The sequence below is a fragment of the Siniperca chuatsi genome, linkage group LG13, assembly GCF_020085105.1.
Source record: "Siniperca chuatsi isolate FFG_IHB_CAS linkage group LG13, ASM2008510v1, whole genome shotgun sequence".
Lineage (NCBI taxonomy): Eukaryota > Metazoa > Chordata > Actinopteri > Centrarchiformes > Sinipercidae > Siniperca > Siniperca chuatsi.
In genome coordinates this window covers 2,373,059-2,394,970 of record NC_058054.1, presented here as the reverse complement: position 1 = coordinate 2,394,970, position 21,912 = coordinate 2,373,059, and the positions used below count along the sequence as shown (strand labels likewise).

Sequence of the window (21,912 nt, the reverse complement as noted above, 5' to 3'; positions counted from 1 at the left end):
TTCACTTCATCAGGATTTATGTAAAGAAATATATAAATATAATAAAACACAAGCTTGACAATGAAAACATGTAACGCAACAACATGACAGCAACGTAAACAAAATGCTATTAAATTAACATCGAGGGCAGATTACAGTAAACTGAGAGTCGTCGAGGTCAAACGTCACCAAAAACATAAATGCTCTGATGTAACCGAACATCTTTAAATGTGTTTGATTTCTGCAAGAAAGAGCAGATTATAGAAGAGGTTTTCATTTGAAGTTACCGCCAAGTCATTAAAAAGTACTTCATTTTTTTATTTTTATGCTTGTGCTCCCAGTCATTTCATGGGACAAAACACTATTCCCAGTATAATATTTTTTAAACAAATCAACTGGCTTTTCTTCATGCAGTAGCAGAGCATCAGAGCGGGACATACGTACCTTTTAGCAGAGGACAAGTCCTGTTAACTCAGTGCAGTCTTTGTAATCCTGGACACTCACAGACCTGGAGCCTGGAGTGTGCCACCAGAATAATTAGACTTTCAACCCATTTTTAATTATGCTTAATTCATTCATGTATGAATTTTAAGGTTAGGGAACGATCTCGGTCAAGATTAAAAGAAACCAACATTTACTGTCAGTACAAAACAGGAGACGAACAGCGGTCTGCTGTCCATCGTCCCCCCCACGTCCTCGACATCTGCGGTAAGATCACCAGACCGCCTCCTGTGCTCCCAGCGAGGAGTCGCGACTCTGGAGGGCTTTGTCTCTTCAGCGTGAACAAAAGTTGTTTGTGGACATTTGCTGAAACTGATGCTGTGGTTTGTCTTGGGAGGACAGTCTTCAAGTTGACCTTCAAAGGTCAGTTGATTATCATCATTAAGCCCGGGATCAGCAGAGGCTCGCGGTCCACAAAGCTCAGGCCACAAACCTGGTCTGCAGGACTGGTGAATCCTTTCCTGTGTCCTGGTTTACAAAGCAGCTCTGCGTTTCCTTTTGTTCCTTCTGCTTGTTCCAGTTTTTCCCAGAATGCACCACAAAACTCAAACTTCCCAGGAGATCTGAGCATCAACAGCATCTTCTAGAAACATTTACGTTGAATAGAGTTCAGATCTTTGTTCTTTCAGACGTGCCGTGACTCTTCAGGGTTTGAGATCCCCGGCCTGTAGGGGTCGGCGCTCGGGCTCCACATGGATCCGCTCACAACGCGGCGCCTCCTCAGGGTTCATCGGGATTTGAATGTCCCAGTCAGCTTCCTGCAGCAGTGGACGGATTTTCTTTATTCACATTGAAAAGGTTTATCGCACATTTCATCTGCGCTAAAACAAACACTGATATACTACAAGAGGAGTGAAATATACACGGTATGTATACAGTACATGTAAAACAAAATCCCACTATATCCACAAATATACTCTCTAAGGCATATATTTACGATTCCCAGGTTCTGACAGATCATTGGTAAAATTACAAGTATCTTTAATGTCCGTATAAAAATATGAAAAGCCTTATTTCCACATTAAAATGTTGTTTCTGTAATAAAATTACAGAAACAAATCACAATATTGACAGATACGAACGATGTCCAATACTACAGGACAAAAAAAACACATTACAGCTACCAGGGTCAAGTAGGTTTTTGAACTGGACGAACATAATTTGGCTAATAATGTCATATTTGTTATATATTTATAATAAAATCCCTTTTTTGAACTTTCCCACACATTCTCAATGAACTGATATTTATTATCAGGATATTTTAACAACCAGTGAGTGTGTTTCTACTGTGGTAACATGACTCTCTGACTCTGGTTTGTTAGTTTTCTGTTTATTCGTGCATCACTAAGGGGTGGGACTGACCAGCGAGTGGGGCAGCGGCTCTTTCTGGAAATACACTTGGCAGGCATCTAGACGGCAGTGAAGGACGGACCAGAACACGGCGAACAGGAGACCTGCCATGGCGAGGACAGTCACCGTCACAGTGGTCGGCCTCTTCCATGCAGCGTCCGGACCTGAATCACCAAGAGAGTTTCTGTTTGCTCCTTTAACTCATTCTGATACTTTTACAAACTGGATCATCTGGATTTATTCCAGCAATTAAAAGATAAAAGGTCACGTTTCATTTCTGATTTTCTGACAAAAAAATAATTGTGGCCAGTGTTTCTCCTTGTGACATTTTTGTAAAAGTAAAGACATTTTGGGAAAGTAAAAACACACATTGTGAGAATATTTTTTGTGAAGTGACAGCACTTTTGTAAAGTGGAGAAAAAAAAATAGAAAAGTGAGGTCATTTTTGAAATTAACTACATTTTAAAAAAGTGAAAATAAATTTGGAAAGTTCAAGACATTTCTTGAAATTGGGAATGTTTTGGAAAGAATATGGAGCGAGAAGACATTTTCTGAAAGTTTGGACATTTTAGGAAAGTAACAACATTGAACGTGAGGATGTTTCTGGGTTGAAGACATGTCCAAACGTGTGTGTGTGTGTGTGTGTGTGTGTGTGTGTGTGTGTGTGTGTGTACCTGTGATGGGCACACAGTGGGTGTCCGTGCTGCTGCTGTGGAGCTGTGTGTCCAGGATGGGCTGCGCTCTGACGCAGTACACCGCTCCCTCCTGCAGGGCGGCGACGTGCAGCATCTTCTCCTCAGCTGGCATCGTGTACGCAACAGCCTGAACATACAACGCAGGTGTAACAAGACAATCAAATAAATACTGCAGAACATGGGATGAAGGGACAAGAAGGAAAGAAAGAAGGGGAAAGGGTGAAGGGCAGGATAGGAACTTCTTTTCCTTTCAGCTGTTCCCTTTCAGGGGTCGCCACAGCGAATCACGCGCCTCCATCTAACCCTGTCCTCTGCGTCCTCTTCACTCGCACCAGTTAGCTTCATGTCCTCTCTCACTACATCCATAAACCTCCTCTCTGGTCTTCCTCTAGACCTCCTGCCTGGCAGCTCCAACCTCAGCGTCCTTCTACCAATATATTCACAGTCTCTCCTCTGAACATGTCCAAACCACCTCGATCTGTCCTCCCTGACTTTATCTCCGAAACATCTAACATGAGCTGTCCCTCTGATGTCCTCGTTCCTGATCCTGTCCGTCCTCGTCCCTCCCAAAGAGAACCTCAGCATCTTAAGCTCTGCTGCCTCCAGCTCTGCCTCTTGTCTTTTCTTCAGCGCCGCTGTCTCTAAGCTGTCCAACATCGCTGGTCTCACCACTGTCTCCAACACCTGTCCTTTCATTCTTGCTGAGACTCTTTTATCACACAACACACCTGACACTTTCTCCACCCGCTCCAACCTGCTCGCACTGAAATACAAGGTCAAAAGGTGAAACAAGAACAAACGGAACAAAGGGAAGAAGAGAAAAAGTAAACTGACCTGCAGCTCTTCGCCTCTCTTCCACACCGTCACGCTGACGACAGCAGTGAGAGGGAGCTTGTCAAACGACACCTGAAGGGCGTCGCCCACCACCGACACCGCCATCTCCAGCGCCGTCAGGGCCGCTGCCAGCACAAGATTCACATTCATTCAGACATCCATTCTGAAAAAACCCACATGTGTTCTGCCAGACATTTTGACTGGCATCCCGGTCTCACTGTGTTGTCCCCCGTGCCTCCTCCTGATGTTGACACGCTACATGTGTGATAAGCTGGTTTCTTCTTTCACATCGAATGAGACACTTTTAGTTTTTTCTGGCCATAATCTGGAAAAATGTGGCTACTCTGTACACACTCACTTGATGTTATTGTCTTAACAACAGCATTTAATTTGCTGTAATGATCATTTGAATGACTAACAACGATTGTATTATTAATAATGACAATAATCTGATAATATAGTTATTACGCTGGTCCAGGAGGGGCAAAGGGGAAGCAGCTCGAGTAAACGAGTCTCTAAATCGTCTCTAAATCGTCAAAAATGTCTGGATTCTCTGGCTGCGACAAACATTTAACTTTCAGTGTTTCCTCTGTCCAATATTTAATTTCACACGCGAGAAAGTGAAGTCAGCTGCTGTGTTCCTGCAGGACTGGAAACCTACTGTCTCTGCGGTTGAAAGGCCGGCTGAGTTTGGTCCAGGGCGACAGCTGAGACCCGCACTGCGCTCTGACGTGGAGGTTGTAGTCGGAGTCGGAGCCCAGGTCAAAGGTCAGGTCGCAGTGAGTGTGAGGAGTCTGCTGGCACTCGGGAGCGTCCACCCAGCTGCCGTTCATCACCATCAGCTCAAACTCCCTGAAGGACAAAGAATCCCGCACAGAGCTTTAACCCGAAATATGCTTGTTTTAGATTTCTTTATTATGAGCGTGTTTTGTTTTATGGTCATCTTGTAACAAATGTCTTCAATGACTTCAACTAATTCAAAACCATCTGTGCACATCAGAGTCTCAGAACAGAAAGCGTGGGGGCCACGTTCACTTTAAAGGATCCTGCTCCCAGGCTGAACCACACGGAGCTTGTTGCTACTGAGACTGAACCAAAACGGTAAAGCTGCGGGCCGGAAAACCGAAAGATGTCGGTGTCGGCAGAGAGCTGAGGGGAGCTGCAGAGATGGTTACGAGTCTCTGCAGGAAGTCTACATGTGATCCGTTGTTGACGTAAGAGTTACTTATTTAGGCTTTTATATCAACAACTTAGACAAAGTACATAAACATAAGAGTGCTTGGTGTGTATAACTCATCTTGGACAAATATGCAGTAACCAGCTCAGGTTAAAAACCCTGAGGCATCCTGGCAGAGTGGGTAAGTCTTCTGATGTTTTTCTTCTTGTCTGTTTTAGGACATTACTGAGCCTTTTTTTTTTTTAAACCCCAGAACTCCTGCTTGCACGTCTAGTTTGAATGAAACTATATATTTGCGAGGTGTTTTTAAAGATTTACATCTTCAGTAGGAACCAAGTTTGAATGGCTCGTTTTTAAAAGACAGGAAGTCGCACTGACACATTGTTTGTTGGTTTGAGTCTGCACATGAGATTTGTCGACAAAGAACAAAAATCTGGAATACATACTAAAATGTCTGCATTGAACATTCAAAAACAAAGTCTCTGAATGTGTTGTGACTTCGTAGATTCGTTGGAGATAATGCTTCAGACACACACGAGGCTGCTGTTGTTTTTGCTGTAGACGGCACTCTCAGTGCATGTTCACGTTGTTCACATCCCTTCTGTTTTAATGTTTTAGTATCATGGCACTTCATGTATAATCCTCCTAATACAGGACAGCTTCCAGCTGAGCTGCAGTTGACCACGGTGATTGCCTGAACTCGCGCACCACGCCCTGCGTTCCTCCTCCACCTCGTGCTCCTGAGTCTTTGTTCTCTCCGTGGTTTTCTTTTTGTTTACCGCAGTTCGGTGAAAATGAAATTAAGCGTTAAGTGTGTTGACAGGTGAAGCCTACCTGTTGGGTGACATTCATCACAGTTTACTGTACCGACCAAGACAGAGCCGCCATCTTAGGATTCACATTATCAGACTTACACTGCGTGTACAGCTCAAACCCTTTCAGGTCCAAATATGTCAAACTGAATTTTGGGTAAAAGTGTATTAAATAAAGCAGAAGAATATTTCCATTTTTAAAACAACATACAGCTTCAGTGAAGAGTTACAACAAGCTGGCTGTGAGACCGAAGGCTAGTCAGATGCTAACATCAGCGTGCTAACATGAGCACAATGACAACGCTAACATGCTGATGTTCAGCAGGTATAATGTTTACCATATCCACCATCTTACTTTAGCGTGTTAGCATGCTAACATTTCCTAATTAGCACTAAACACAAAGTGCAGCCGAGGCTGATGGGAACGTCTTTAGTTCTGCAGGTATTTGGTCACAAGCCAACGTGTTGGACACGTTAAAATGTTGTCTGAACCAAACTTTATGACAGTCCATCCAATAGCTGTTGAGAGATTTCATTTGGGATCAAAGTGGTGGAGCGACTGACAGGCCGACATACCTGCAGTAGAGCACTGAACTCTGCTCAGAGGAGCGTTTTTAAGGCTTCAAAACAGCCGCAGGAATGTTCCCGAGAGTTAATTAAAACTTGTTCTGATTGACAGCAGTCTGAGTGTCGAGACTCCCTCCTGAATGAAAACGAAAGCGGAGCAGCTCTGAGTGTTGATGTGTAACTTCATTAAAGCACGGAGAAAAGACACACCTGCTGAGGATCATTATTAGGACAGGTGTGTCATTAATTCCTGCGTAATTAGGTTGAATAATTCAAATTGCTGAATGTATTTGACAATTATCAGGTAGAAACACCTGCTGGATTCATTTTCTCACATTAACCTGCAGGCATCAGCTGCATATTTCACATATTTCAGCCTGTCATTCAACTGCTCTGTCAAACTGTACCTGAGCGGACCGTGACGTACAATGTTGGGCGTGAAAACAATTAGTTGATCAATCGATCAGACTACTGACAGAAAATTTATCAGCAAACATTTTAATAATCTATTAATAGTTTGTCTTTTTTTTTCTTTTAGGAAAAACGCCCAAAAGAAATCTTTCAGTCGTCTGTGATGTTAAACTGAATCTCTTTAGGTTTTGAACTTTCAAATAAAAGTAGACATTTGACTCAATCAACTTGGACTCTGGGAAAATGTGATGGGCGTATTTGTTATCAATTAGTAGAGAAAATGATCGCCAGACATTGTGTGTGTGTGTGTAGACCATCAGTTGTTATCAGCACAGAGTCAAATGTGCCAAACGCTGGGTGATATTTCCTTTGGAAGCCCACGACGCTCTCTAACTCTGACCTAACTGACCTTTAAAGCTGCTTTTAACTCGGAAGCTTGACCCGACCTCACGTCTACGTCTGCTCAGGTTAAACTGCGCGGCTAGCCCGAGTGGCCTGTGTGGGCCGGTTCATCTGAACGCCGTAGCCCACTCAGTAGTCATTCCTGTTTATATAGCTCTCCTAGTCTCACGAAGGGTTACTAATTAACAACCAGTACTAATAAATCAAAAACTAAAACTGAAACCAGCCACACTATTAATAATTCTGATTATAATATTTCTTTCAAGGTATAGTATTGTTTTAAGATTAAATTTGCTCTAGATAAATAATCCTTTTGGGGGGGGTTATGAGTTGTCAGGTAATAATTCTGGTCAATCTTTTTGTCAGCAAGGTCCATTAAAAATCTAAACCCAACAATATGTTTGACACCTCACAAATATATAGTTTGAATATTTTTAAAAGCCTCAGTCATTTCCTAAATCAGCTGCTCACTGTAGTTTTTATCACACCAACAGGATGAAACAGTGCATTTGTTTGGGACTATTTTCTCAGCGGATGAATCCACATTCGGTGCTCTGATGGGTGTGGCAGCAGGACGGTGTGTGTGCGGGACTGAGTCAGAATAAACTACAGCGTCTGTGAACTGAAGCCAGTGGCTGCCCGAGAGGAGGGAAACAAATGTAAAAACATATGAGCGGTGATGTGAAAGGCTGTTTGCATGTGTATGACTCACCCCTGGAACTGAACGGAGTAAAGCACTGTGGTGTTGCAGGGATCCTGCAGTGGGCGCCACTTCAGCACGTGTCTCATGTCTACAGACTCCATGGAAACGCTGCTGGGAGCCGGCAGCATCCAAACATCTGTTGACACAATGAGTTCATGTTTTGAATCTTATCTCAGACATCAGCTGGCAGAGAGAGGGGAGCTCCTGCCCATGGCAACCAACTGTCATGACTTACCTGAGGGGAATGGATTCAGTTACATAAACTGGATGATTCAAAAGGGACTAAGAGACATGGGGTGTAACGCAACAGTAAAAACCATACAAATGTACAACAAGTCCTCAAACAAAGTAGAAACTGAAACGGGCTCTACTGTATCTGTATCAGCTGAGAGGGAAAGTGAACTCACAGTTTGTGAAGTCCATCAGAACCATCATCATCATCATCATCATCGCCTGCAGACTCACAGTGCGTCTCATGACCAGAGTTAATCTTCAGAAACGAACGTCACGTCAGGTCCACCATGTCCACCTGCATGTCAACTGATCCAGAGTACAACATGTGATCCAGAGTACTGCCCAGACATCCCTCGGGGAAAACCTGGATACTTGTTTTTCATGTAGTGCACATTTCTGGATCCGTCCTGGAGCTCATCCAAAAACAAAAGCCTTAAATCCACTGTGAAGATGACGATAATATCCCAGGTAATCCCTCAGTTTAAGATCCACATAATCCACAGTCTGAGGTTCATCAGAGTTTATTTCACCGTCTGAACTTGTTTGACGTGTGAAAAGCAGAAGCCATGTGAGCGTCACTGCGATCCGTCCCAGATCTGCAGAGAAAAGCCGGTGTGTCCAGAAGCAGAGGCTGGATTCTGGGCTGCAGAGCCAGTCCGACTTGTTGCCGTCTGCCTCGGGGCGTCAGCTGTCAGCTGTAACTTACAGGTGAAACTTATAACATGTCATGAGCTCTGAGGTCGGTAGCGTGTAGGGCTTGCAGCGCTGCTGGTATGTGCGACTGATTCTTCACAGCTTTCTGTTTTGTTCCTTTTTAACTCAATAACAACCACCTTCTCTACTGCTAAAGAGTTCGGCCTACACCTGCTCCATAGCAAACGTGCAATGAGATAACTTCTGTTATGAACTATATAAATAAAACTGAAGTGAATTGAAATTTTTTGTTGTGCACAAGCCAAAATAAAATGATTACTGTTCTTGACTCCTTTTGATTACACTCATGATCCTGAACTCGTAATAGTTAATATCAGAAAGTCAGAATTATGCGGCGGTCACACCACAGAGTGACGTTCATTTGTCCACCTGAAACTGGTGGTGACTAGAAGCACGGTGACAGGGCTGATGGTGAACCGCTGTAGCTGGCGAGCTAGCCAGCCGTCAGCTGAGTCACACTATCTCTGTTTTTTCTCTGCTGTCCTGTTTTCTGATGACTCTGCTGTGGTGGGATGTATCAGCGGTGGTGATGAGTCGGAGTTCAGGGCTGTGGTGGGGAACTTTGTTTCATGGTGTGAGCAGAACCATCTGCAGCTCAATGACACAAAGTCTAAGGAGCTGGTTGTGGATCTACGGAGGGCCAAGGCACCAGTGACCCCGGTTTCCATCCAGGGGGTCAGTGTGGACATTGTTGAGGACTACAAGTACCTGGGAGTACACTTGGACAATAAACTGGACTGGGCCAAGAACACTCAGGCTGTTTCAGGAAGGGTTCTGTTTCCTGAGGAGGCTGAGGTCCTTCAACATCTGCCGGACAATGCTGAGGATGTTTTATGAGTCTGTGGCGGCCGGTGCTGGTGCTGTGCTGTTGCATGCTGGGGCAGCAGGCTGAGGGCAGCGGGCTGAGGGCAGCAGGCTGAGGGTAGCGGACGCTAACAGACTCAACAAACTGATCTGTAAGGCCGGTGGCATTGTGGGGTGGAGCTGGACTCTCTGGCGGTGGTGTCAGAGAGGAGGATGCTGGCCAAACTACACGCCATCTTGGACGGCGTCTCCCACCCGACGTGCTGGTCAAACAAAGGAGCGCCTTCAGCGGAAGACTCGTCCCCCCACAATGCACCACAGAGCGCCACAGGAAGTCATTCCTGCCTGTGGCCATCAGACTCTTTAACTCCTCCCTCTAAGTGTCAGTCTGTATGACCCAAAGTCACTAAACTGGACATTGATCATTAACATCTCTGCAATACTTGAATAACTGTGCAATATTTAGTTTTCCTGTTAGTTTTTCCTATTTATTGACATTGATATTATTCATACCTCCATTACTGCTGTGCAATATCTTAATAATCTCAATAAGCTACACTTAACTCGACAGTACATGCACCTCTGCTTATTACTTATATTATTACATTGTATTATTATACTGTATTATCATCATCAACCGGTAAACCCACTTGGTACTTCACACTTATTTTATTTTATACTTATACCCACCTGGTACTTCATTTATTTTCTGACTTTTTATAGTTTTTATAGTGTATTGTATTATATTGTTTGCTAGTACTTTCTCCTGTGTGCGCTGACGTAAAGACGAGCTGCTGTAACAAAGAGTTTCCCTTCGGGGATCAATAAAGGATTTCTGATTCTGACTCTGATTTACTTTCCCCTGCCATTTTGTTCAATGAAAAGTTACTGAAGGGGGAAAATAAACCTTGTTAGCGTAGCTTGGTTGCTAAGGAGACAATAAGCTCACACATGTCATTCAGAAGACACATATGTGTGCCATCGACTGCCGTCTCATGAAACCATGTTTCTTTTGTGGAGCAGGTTTTACTCTCACAGAGGAGGTTAAATACAACTGCGTGGTGACACGCAGCTAACAAGCCGTAGATCCAACAACTGGGAAAAGGAGAAAATGTGTTCTTTTATAATTTGGGTGAACTGACACTTTAAGAAGCAGGTTTGATCTAATTCACAGTCTGTGGCTTTCTGCTGAACTCTTGAAAGCTCAGCGACATATTTTTTTCTGCGCTAGACTCCGACAGAAAAACGTTATCATCTTCCTTCTTCTTAGGCTGGAAGTTTGTGTTCAAGCCAACTAAAACACAACACGAAGTTAGCGTTTCTGAAATAATATTGATTATATTAACATTCATGAATACATGTGGCTCAAAATATCTCATTAGAATTCATTCAGGTTAAGCCCTCTTCGTTTATTGGTGGAAAAATACTTCAGCAAAACAAAAACACAATGAGTAGATATCTGATGATGAAACACACACACACACTCGCATATAAAAAAGTGTTTTGTATTAGTACAGCATGAAATTTCAACTGAGCAGTAGTAAATAAATAAATAACTCACAAAAACAACAAGTAAATTCTAAAAAGAATGATTAATAAATAATAAAAAACATTAAATGAGTCCTGCAATTTAAAAAAAAGGGTATTTGTTGTCACATTTCAATAAAAACACCTCATTTATCATTATGTAATACATAATTTATGGAAGAATATATTCAGCTGAGGTGCTGTTAAACTGCTCCGCGTCGAGGTTTTCTCATAAACAACAACTGATAATCAGTTCTTCAGAAATCCTTTATTGATCCCCGAAGGGAAACTCTTTGTTACAGCAGCTCGCCTTTACGTCAGTGCACACAGGAGAAAGTAGTAGCAAACGATATGATACACTATAAACACTATAAAAACAGGTCAGAAAATAAATTAAGTATCAGGTGGGTATAAGTATGAGATAAAATAAGTGTGAAGTACCAAGTGGGTTTATGATTGATGATGATAATACAGTATAATATAATTAATAAGCAGTGGTGCATGTACTGTCGAGTTAAGTGCAGCTTAATAAGATTATTAAGATATTGCACAGCAGTAATGGAGGTATGAATAATATCAAAATTAATAAAGCTACGGCAGCAGGCAGCATGCGGGCTGTGGTGTAGTGGTTTTATGAAGCGCTTTGAGTAGTCGGAAAAGACTAGAAAGGCGCTTTGTAAGTACAGTCCATTTACCATTTATAATAAAAATAAATAGTTTTAGCGTGGATTCCTCCTTCAACTGCAAAAGCATGTGTTCTGTATGTGTCGTTATCGATTGTTTAGAAAAAGTAGATGTGATGTTTGAATGATACTATTGTTCTAATTTCATACTGATTTCACATAATTTTGTTTTTTTTCTTTCGGAGGGTGAATATTGTGATCCACTCTGATCGTTTGTCTTTGTCTCTGACAGACTGCTTCTCTCGAAAACAGAAAAGAAAGGGTGTGAAGGGTCAGACTTTGGACTGTCATGATAATCAAACATTAACTGTCACTAACCATAAAGCTATAAAACACACAACAACTCGCACAAGCTGATAACCGTCTGCTTTTCATTGCTCTTTGTTGCAGCCTGAAACCGTCAGACTCATAACACATCTGCCTGTCACGGCCAAAACGACTGCTTTAACCTTCAGTGTTTTCGTCCCTTTTCTCATTTATTTATTTAAATTCCACATATCTGAACATTTTTAAATATGTTCACGCAAGTTAAATCGGCTGTAACCTTTCCATCGCAGCCCCAAAAATGATCAAAATAAATAAATTTTACAGGAAGATAACCCAGTTAACAGAACGTCATGGCAACAGATTATTGGTGAAATTTGTGGTTAGATATTGGTAAATGGTGGTTTAATACCTGGTTAAATTTGAAATGATTGCATCTTCCACAATCCATCCATTTATAACAACAGTTTCAGACTAACAGGTCTTTTAAACCGATGAAGAAATTATGTCATCAGTTGACATCACTGGACTGCTTATTCATTTGACTCATTGGTCTGCAGTAGTCCAGTACCTGGAGTTCCATATTTGGACATACATATGTTTATTGTCCTTCTACTTCCTGCTGTAGACCGACTTCCTCCTTTTTTTAGTGTTCAGAAGCAGGTTCGCTGGAGGAAATATGTGAAAAGTGAATAGAGTAAGGAAAAAATAAGGCAGCAACACAGGCGGGGTTTCAGTTCCTTCAGATCATCATTATTATTATTATTATTATTATTTGATGTGAAGCAGCAGAATAGAAGAAATGCTGAAACTGATGTTGAGCAGCCGTGTGGGAAACTTTACTCCAGTTAATGTTTAAAAATGCTGCTGCTTATTAATCCATTTGAATCTTTTCAGCTCTAATTTACGTCTATAAACATTTTTTTATTTATTTATTTATGTGGAATTATGTAACAGTGAAGCATGGTAAATAATACAGTCGCAGAATCATCAGCTTCTTAACGATTAACCACATCTTGAATACTTAATATTCTTCTTCTACTTCTTCTGAACATGCCTTTGTCCTGTTTCTCCTCCCACAGTAATAATGCGACAAACACCTGATAAATCAAGTGGCTCATTGGTCGTCAGTGTGTTGTGATCGTTGTCAGTGATCCAAGGTTTTCATGAAATTCACATTCCAACACAATTTTTGTTGGCACATATACTTAGTGCTCACTAGCAAACACATGCAACTGAATGGCAACTACTCCGAATCATAATAACAACTACCTGTACTCACTATGGCACCCTAACAACAACCTAGTTAACTCGTGGAAACACCCTGAATACTGACAATGACCTGGAAACGTTATGTAACATAACAAGTCCTCCAAATTAGATGACAAAATACGTCCATGCCCTCTAAAATGACACATAGATAAAGAAATCTGTTTTATGATGTGACAATGTTATGATTAAAGTTTGGTTAGGTTTTGTGGTTTGGGTTCAAATAAGTACATCGTTAAGGTTGGGGCACCTTCGTCATCATGGTTTCAATGAATAAGTAAGTAAGTAAACAATAAGTGGGGCATTTATTGAAACAACTGAGGCTGTCAATCTCCTATAGAAACCATTTAGCAACCACTACTTAGTAGAAACAACCTAGCAGCTAATCCAAACCTTGTAGAGAATGCTTAGTAACACCTTAACAACCACCGCAAGCGCCTTACCACTTAACCGCTACCTTAATCTACTCGAGCAACCATCTTACCAAGTCACAACTACCTCTAATGCCTTAGCACCATTCAGAATCCCACCCTAGAAACCACACGATAACACCATAGCAGCAGTCTCAACCACCTGGCAACTTTATAAACAGCATCTAGCTACACCCTAGCAAGCGTCACTTGGCAATGTCCTAGCAGCCCCCTAGCAACCATTAGCAGCCCCCTAGCAACAGCCTAGAGACCATTCAAAACGAGAGAATGCTTGGTAGCACCTTAGAAACCACTTATCAGCCACCTAGAAATGCCACATTAACCACCCCTAAAACACCACCAACCACCTAGCAACAACCCCGAATCACCATAGCAACCACCTTGTGTGCCCAACCCCTTACTAATACCCTAATTACTACAGCAAAAACCTTTGAATCACTATGCTGCCATAGAGATCATAAATCCTAGTGACCAAATGGAAGAAAAACTTTTCTTGAGCACTTGACAAACACTTCAACGGAGACTCAGCGACAATGGACGACAGGATGCTGGCCAAACTACATGTCATCTTGGACAGTGTCTCCCACCCGCTCCATGACGTGCTGGTCAAGCAAAGGAGCACCTTCAGCGGAAGACTCATCCCCCCACAATGCACCACAGAGCGCCACAGGAAGTCATTCCTGCCTGTGGCCATCAGACTCTTTAACTCCTCCCTCTAAGGGTTAGTCTGTTTGACCCTAGGTCACTAAACTGGACATTGAGCATTAACATCTCTGCCATAATTAATAATAATTGTGCAATATTCTGTGTATTACTTCCGTGCAATATTAGTTTTTCCTTGTTAGTTTTTTCTTATTTATTGCTACTGATACTATATACCTCAATTACTCTTGACAGTACATGCACCTCCGCTTATTAATATTATTTATTACATAATTAGTGACATTGTATTTTATACTGTACTTCACCATCAACCAGTAAACCCACTTGGTACTCGACACTTAGTTTATCTTATACTTATACTGACATGATACTTAATTTATTTCTGACCTGTTTATAGTGTTTATAGTGTATCATATCGTTTGCTAGTACTTTCTCCTGTGTGCACTGATGTAAAGGCGAGCTGCTGTAACAAAGAGTTTCCCTTCGGGGATCAATAAAGTATTTCTGATTCTGATTCTGATTCTGATGTAGCTAGCCACGCTTGGCCATTTTGTAGCTTTGTCGCCGGTAGTCTGACTCATTAGAAACCACTATCAACCAACTGGAATTGCCCTCCACAAATACTCCATCTACCACCTAGCAACCACCCACTAACACCCTCGCCTTGTCATTAATCTAGTAACATCTCATGTAGGCTACATGTACAACATCATAGGTACTACTCTAGCAAGTCATTAGCAACCACCTAGTGACTTTTGCCAGCACGTGAACATTTTCTCTAGAACTTTTCCCATTGCGTTTGCAGTTTACTATTTTGACTTGCTGTCATACTGACTGATGATGTTTAGCTTTCCGTGTAAACAGCAGCTGTATGACTTCAGCAACACGCAGTACTCTCGTCACAGTCTACACAAAGACCTGTGGATGGTTTTCAAGGTTTTTTGAGGTGTGGCTGAAGGCTCACTGTCATCATCGTCATGATCAATACTGAGTGGGAGGTGGTGGGGAACTACAGGGAGTGGCTCCCAGCAATTTATGGCCCCTGAAAGAGTGTAAAGTCCTCCAGTTGGAGCCACAGACGTCAGATTAGCAAGAAATAACTGCAGGACAGAGACCAGAGCCTCCAACAAGCAACCTGCTTCTGATTTGATCCATTGAGGCTTTACCTAGGACGACCAGGCCTTGTGACCCTGTAATTCCTGACATTTTGAAGTCTTTCTCTTGAAGGCTTCGTTGTTTTTAGCCTTTTAGTGGCAGTTGGAGTCCTTCTGAGGGTCTCTCTGTTTTTTTCATCTGTTGCTTTTTCTGGAAACGTTGTCATCATGTCGACGGCTGTGGAAGCAACCGGGTTCATCATGTGCATAATCAGCTGGTTGGTCACCGGATCTGCGCTGGCTAACGACTACTGGAAGATTTCCACCGTGTCCGGCAGCGTCATCATCTCCCAGAGGCAGTTTGAAAACTTGTGGCACTCCTGCGCCGAGAACAGCGCCGGCATCGCCGAGTGTAGAGACTTTGAATCGCTGCTCGCCCTCCCCGGTAAGGCGAGAACAGTGACCCACTGAGTTTTAAAACCTTATGTTTTCTAAAATAGGGTAAAGCAAATAATAAAGCAAAGATACTCGAGGATCTTTTTAGTTTTCAAGTTTCAGTTTCAAGGCTAATCTATACATCATTGTTGAAAAATAGAAAATAAAACAGGATATAAAGACTGAAAACAGATACATTTCTTATCGAATGACTTCTAGCTAAAGTTTGATCTGTCACTTGTTTAGAAAGGTTTCATTGAACGTGAGTAAACTATCTAAAACGTTTGGATTAAGTGACTCAGTTAGTTGAGAAAAAGCATTGAGGTCAACTTCAAGTTCCTCGTACATATGAGGTCATAAAGCTGCTGAGGGAAATCGGTAATCTGCCAGGTTTCAGGGTCTGAAATTAGTTTAAAATTGAATTAACTCGAAACTTTTGAGCCTCACTAGTAGATTAGTGGAGCTTCTAACTCTCATAAAACTTTGTTTTTTAAAAGTTTTGGTAAAAATGTTTGAAACCTTATCAGATCTGTCGTACAGAAAATAGGCCGTCCAAAGGTTGGTGGATTTTACAGCCAGAAGTTTCCCGCCTAAAAAAACAAACGAATGGTCAGTTACTGTTATAGTTTGTTACAAAGACAAAACTAGATCACCGTTATGTACAATTTAAGTTAATAATAGTGAAGTTAATTCATGAATTATGCCATTTTGAGCCTCCTTCTCCACTGAGAATAAAATGGAGGGAAACGCCTTTCGAGACCAAACGGAGGCAGCCAGTAGAGTTGCTTCCTCTACACTTTAGTTTGGCTTAGTTTACTTTAATGTGTATTTACTGGGTTTGATGTAAAAGTGTGTATGTAGATGTAGCCTAATGGTTAAGTCAGACGTTATTTTTAGTTGTCTCGTGGTTTTGTTTAGTTTTAAAAATGTCCTCACAGCTGTGTTTAGGGGGACCAGTTCACCCCTTCAACAGCAAATTTCCGTTAAAGGGTAATCCCGGTATTTTTAAAGCTGGGTCCTATTTTTGCACGTTTTGGGGTCGAAACGATGATAGGTACAAAAAGTTTTGAAACTGCTCCAGTAGATCGCCTCAGCCTGCAGCCGTGAAACAGCAACGTAATCTTTGTGGGCAAATACGCCTGTCAGAGTTCGTCCAACTAAAAGTGCTTATTTTTGTCACTGACAGGCTCAGATTGTTATTCTAAGTGTCTGACAACATTATGGAAAGGATCCCTACAGAGACAGACCTCTTTGTTAAGTCATTTAGACCTCAAATTATGTAAAAATAGGGGCCAGGTTAAAAAATACCCGCAACCCTAACATCTGTGAATGGGAGCGTTTTATTTGACGCACTTGAACAGAGACTTATAAATGAGTCTTATATAATTTACCTCATCAAGTTATTTAAGCTAAACTTGTGATTATTATAATTCATTGTTCAGCCCTTCTGCCTATTTTGTTGCCAGCTTTCTGTCCTGAAACTCGCTGAGGCTCATAAAGAGGTGTGGCAGGTTTTTATGATCATTAGAGGTCACCTACGTCTCTGTCAATAAATTACTACAACAGTTCAGCTGGGTACTGTCGAGCACACACATATAATGTTCCAGTTCCTCCTTTTCTTTTCCTTTTTCAATATATATATATAATATATATATATGTTCTTATTTTTGTCGTGTTGCTTTTTTTCCTGTAAGGTGACTGACTCCATTCCCCTTTAGGACAGCAACGTGAGCAATGAGGTGGATTTTAAACAAGATTACAGTTTAAAAATATGATCTAAATCATTGTGTGTTGAAACCTACATACAACTGGTTCAACTTTAACCTCCTGCACGTACATTAAAGAGGTGTTGTTGAAGAAAGGACTTTTATAATGGACACTTGTTCTTACCTTCACTTTCACTTCCAAACAATTAGTTTTAGATAATAAGGCTTAAACGTGGAAACCGTGTTAACTGACATCAAATCTCATGTTCAGACTCAAACCAGCAGTGATTACACCTAACAAGTACTGTGTGCGTATCACAGCCTGATGTATCTTCTTCCTCTGTGCCATAGAGCTCGCTGTAGTATATTTTTTTACACCGTCCTGCACCGTAGGTCAGTTTTTGTTTAGATTTTCAGATTTGATAGTTATAAGTTATGTTTAAAGGTGCACTTTGCATATTTTTACTATAGTTACTTCAGGCTGAGAACATGATGGAAACATCTAGTTGCCTCCATCAGTCCAGTGGCGTTGCTGGTATTAGTGTTTACCCACAGAAAGACCACATTTCCCATCAGCCCTGATGCTTAATGCTTTTACTGTCTCTGTGGGGATGGTTGGTTGATGTTTTGGTGAAACTGTTCACGATGAGATGTTTTTCCCTCTCTGCAGCTCACGTGCAGGCATGTCGCGCTTTAATGATCATCTCTCTGCTGCTCGGCCTCGGCTCCATGATCGTGTCTCTGCTGGGGATGAAGTGCATCAGGATTGGCTCGGCCACCGACCAATCCAAGGCCAAGATCGCCTTCACCGGAGGGATAGTGAGCATCCTCTCTGGTGAGTCAACAAAAACACAAACTCATGCAACACTCACTAAGAAAAGGCTTTGAACCATCTTGTAATTGACTACTGACAGCAACACGCGACATATTGTTAAACACGGGATTCCCTTTACAGTAAATCGATGCTTTTAGAGTGCTTGTGAACGTTTTCAGAGCACACAGGCTTTCTTCTGCAGCCACTTTTAAACCTTTAACACGTAGTTTCCGTTGCATACTCTTGTACCAGGATTATTTTCTTTTTGAAAATGACCACAAGCAGGAGAGTCTGTCCTATCACACATGTATTACATGCTTATATGATAAAACAATGCGGCTGCAGCTGTGAAGATGCCATTTAAGCGTCTCGATAGCTGCTGGAAAACATTGATAAATAAGGCAAAATTAAATCTGTTGGCAGTGTGAAGACCCAGTGTGACATAACAAAGGTGGAATCACTGAATTTTATAACGACAGTAACTCAGGGAGTGTTTGTAACGTGGGCCAGTCACTTCATAATCGGTGCTGATATCAGATCAGTGCGTTCACAAGCTGCTGTTTCCACATGGACACAGTGACGCAAGGAGTAAAATGTTTCATTGAGCTCCAGCAGCATTTAACTGTAACCAGTAAAATGACAGCCTGTTGATGTGAAAACAGGCTGAACATTTCACTAAGAAGCGTTTCTGTTTTTTGAAACGACATCATGTGTAGATCTGAGTTTCGGAGTGGAAAGTCTCGTTTAACGGGCTGTTTTATGTTTCTAGTCTGAAGCAAGAAAAATCACAACTTTCTGTAATAATATGATAATAATAACAGTGGAGTTTCTGTTCTTTGGTGTGAAGTTAAGGCAGCCGACCGTCAAAGAACCTGAAAACTTCCTGCAGATGTTTCACATTAAAAGCCTGTTAGGAAAATGGGAAGATTAACTGCGATGAGTTGCTGGAAGGCTTTTAATTTGAAATTACTTTTTCATCAGCTTCATGACAACATCTTCATACATTTTATGACAAGTTCCAAATAAGAAACATCAATAACAAAAGAGAAATCAAATTTAAAGTACAGGTAGTACTTTCTATCAGCCAATCGTGTGGCAGGATGGCAGCTTCCGCAGCGCAGAGGCATCGCGGCAGGTTATGGAAGAAACTAATGAAAATGAGGAATTAAAACTCACGTTTGTTGTGTGAATGTTTTGGTTTGTGCTTGCAGGTCTGTGCTGCATGATAGCCGTTTCCTGGTACGCCTACAGAGTCGTGCAGGACTTCAACAACCCGTTCTTTGGTGGTGTGAGGTGAGTTGACCCAAATCCATCAAAAGTTTAGACGGATCCTCTCACACCAGGACTGGCGGCATTAAATTGTAACTAATAACGGTTGTTTCAGAAAGGGAAAGATTAATGTTAATGAGTTTTTGGTGCTGTATAAAGAAAGATTACAAGCATTGAAATTAATCTCTAAAAGCTATTTCTTGATGTTAGACCTTAATGAAGAAGAAATATATTCAGAATTGAATTAAAGTGATAAAGATTTATTTTTTTAATCATTTACTAATTCACTTGTAATTATTTAAAATGTCTTATTAGTTATTTTTTTACAGTCTGCATTAAATCGATGATGTATTTATTAGGGAACTACTAGAATGACCCAATCTTCCAGTTTAAGAATCAGCAAAATATAGTTTCTTATCCTCCCGCAGTCCATCTTAGTCGATGTATCGGCTCATCTCCTGGTTATCGCGGTTGTTGTTTGACAGAGTCATGTGTGTTTGCAGGTTCGAGCTGGGCACCGGCCTCTACCTGGGATGGGGTGCAGGCTCTCTGGGCATACTGGGTGGAGGTTTTCTCTGCACCGCCTGTAGGAGAGCGTCACCTGGAGGCAAGAAAGGGTAAGTGCTACACACCCCACCTGAGTTTTTATCGCCTTGAATCGTCTAAAAAAGCTTGATACTAAGGGTTGTAATAGTAACTTCAGCACAGGCTGAACGGCAGCGTTGTACTGCCCTCTGCTGCACCTGTAACCACAGCTGACAGTGATGTCACAGCGTCCTGGAGTACACCTGTGCATCACTGCAGCAAGGCGAGATAAACCACTGGAGGTCAGCAAAAACAAGATTTTCAGGGAGCGTTGCGCAGCTCAAATGTTTGAAGAGGAAACGACTGTTTCCGTGGATTATTTGTCAGTCAGTCGCCCTCCTAAACGGTGGCGAGTCGAATCGCTGCACCTTTTATTTAGCTGCGTCATTTTACACCAAACCTCCTCCGCTGCACGTCGGCAGCCAATCAGGAGAGGGGATTTCATGACGGAACTGAGAGGAGGACGCACGCTTTTCGGAAATCTCCCGTTTTCACATCGCAGACGTTAAAACCTGAGTCTCACTCGAGCAGCTGTTATAGGAGCAGAGCGTTGCGCTGTGACTGCGCGATGGAGGCCATTGATAAAACACTTCTCATAACTGTATCTGTCGGGTTTTTGATTCTGTAAAACGACACGACAGGCACACGACACATGAACGTGCCGAAGTCGGGCCCCGTAAAAAGACGACTCCTTTCATTTTGGTGACTTTATCTCGCACGGGTTCGAGTCTAACTTCGTCTCTCTTGTTTCTTTCAGCGGTTACTCTGGAAACGCGCCACAGAAGGTCTACACGGCTACAGCCAAGTCAGATCCAGATTCAGCCAGAGCCTACGTCTAAACACACACACACACACACACGCATGCACGTGCACGCCGCACTACACTTGCAAAGACATTGCATTGGCTTCCATTCATTTCCTGAAGGGCCACCCTGACTTTAACCTGGTGATCCTGACTTCTGTAAACTAATGTGGCAAAGTTTTAACCCTGAAAATAAAAACACACACACCATTACACGTACTGTAAACACGCCGTGTCCTCGAATGCCGGGGCTGGGACTGAACTATGGACATGTAGTTCCTTTTCTGAAATACTTGCTTCTTTTTGTTTTGTTTTTTTTTTAATGTGACTTCTGAGTTTTGGATGTGAAATCTTAAATCTAAATGTTGGGAATACGTAAGGATTTGTAGATGATTGTTAACGATTGGTATCCTGTTTGGAGTCAGTAATTGTCTGAATAAAGTTTATATTACATAATCAAAGAGGGTTTTTTTTGTTTTGTGTTTTTAAAGTTGAAGTGCTCCATGTTATGGAACACATATCATGTTTTTTTAAATGTTTAATACACTAATTTTTTGTTGTTTTGAGTTTCTAACACAATTGTACTCATATAAGATAATGAACTGTTAATAAATACATTAATCAACACTTGTCCTCATATGTGGTTACAACTACATATTGGTGTGTTATTGATAATTTATTAAGTGTCTATATACTGATTATAAATAAAGGGGCTTACAGTAAAGCCTTTACTGAAACGTGTGTCCCGAGTTAGGAGACCACACACACGTTTGTTGCTACACATGCAAACGTTTGCTATATTCGTGGGGTCCAAAAACCGGGAGCCCGCTATACTTGTGGGGTCCGACGGCTTTGTGGGGACCAAAATGCTGGACCACGAGTTTAAAGGGCTGTTTGAGGGGTAAGACGGGGTTTTAGGGTTAGAATTAAGTTTAAGTTAGGTTAGGTGACTTAGTCGTGATGGTTAAGGTTAGGGTAAAGGGGCTAGAGAATGCATTATGTCCCCACGAATATAGTAACACAAGGATGTGTGCATGTGTGTGTGTGTGTGTGCTGTAATCTCCTATGTAATAATGATGATTAATGCGCTGCAGGGCAGTAATCCACCTCTGTCTGTTTACCTGCTGACAGGCAGAACAGTGGATTAAAGCTGCACAGCATCACTCTGTCTATCTATAGTCCATCGT

The 21,912-nt window shown here is 41.8% G+C and overlaps 2 protein-coding genes across 2 annotated transcripts; one reads left to right on the top strand and one right to left on the bottom strand.

Moving 5' to 3' along the window:
• Window positions 1-8,286, bottom strand: crfb16 (cytokine receptor family member B16). Its single transcript, XM_044219763.1, has 7 exons — window positions 7,839-8,286; window positions 7,441-7,567; window positions 4,021-4,211; window positions 3,360-3,484; window positions 2,505-2,652; window positions 1,843-1,994; window positions 1-1,238 (listed from the first exon to the last, which is right to left on the bottom strand). Exons 1-7 carry the CDS (start codon window positions 7,906-7,908, stop codon window positions 1,125-1,127), a joined length of 927 nt encoding a protein of 308 aa, XP_044075698.1. The 5' UTR covers window positions 7,909-8,286; the 3' UTR covers window positions 1-1,124.
• Window positions 8,287-15,082: 6,796 nt separating this feature from the next.
• Window positions 15,083-21,182, top strand: cldn15la (claudin 15-like a). Its single transcript, XM_044219769.1, has 5 exons — window positions 15,083-15,559; window positions 17,926-18,090; window positions 19,281-19,362; window positions 19,842-19,955; window positions 20,681-21,182. Exons 1-5 carry the CDS (start codon window positions 15,343-15,345, stop codon window positions 20,760-20,762), a joined length of 660 nt encoding a protein of 219 aa, XP_044075704.1. The 5' UTR covers window positions 15,083-15,342; the 3' UTR covers window positions 20,763-21,182.
• The last annotated feature ends 730 nt before the right edge of the window (window positions 21,183-21,912 follow it).

Coding starts and splice junctions, on each gene's coding strand:
- crfb16 (XM_044219763.1), bottom strand. CDS start 7,908: ATGAGACGCACTGTGAGTCTGCAGGCGATGATGATGATGATGATGATG. Junction 4,212..7,440: donor TACTCCGTTCAGTTCCAGGG/GTGAGTCATACA, acceptor TTTGTCCTTCAG/GGAGTTTGAGCTGATGGTGA. Junction 2,653..3,359: donor AGAGAGGCGAAGAGCTGCAG/GTCAGTTTACTT, acceptor TTGTATGTTCAG/GCTGTTGCGTACACGATGCC.
- cldn15la (XM_044219769.1), top strand. CDS start 15,343: ATGTCGACGGCTGTGGAAGCAACCGGGTTCATCATGTGCATAATCAGC. Junction 18,091..19,280: donor GATAGTGAGCATCCTCTCTG/GTGAGTCAACAA, acceptor TTGTGCTTGCAG/GTCTGTGCTGCATGATAGCC. Junction 19,363..19,841: donor CCGTTCTTTGGTGGTGTGAG/GTGAGTTGACCC, acceptor GTGTGTTTGCAG/GTTCGAGCTGGGCACCGGCC.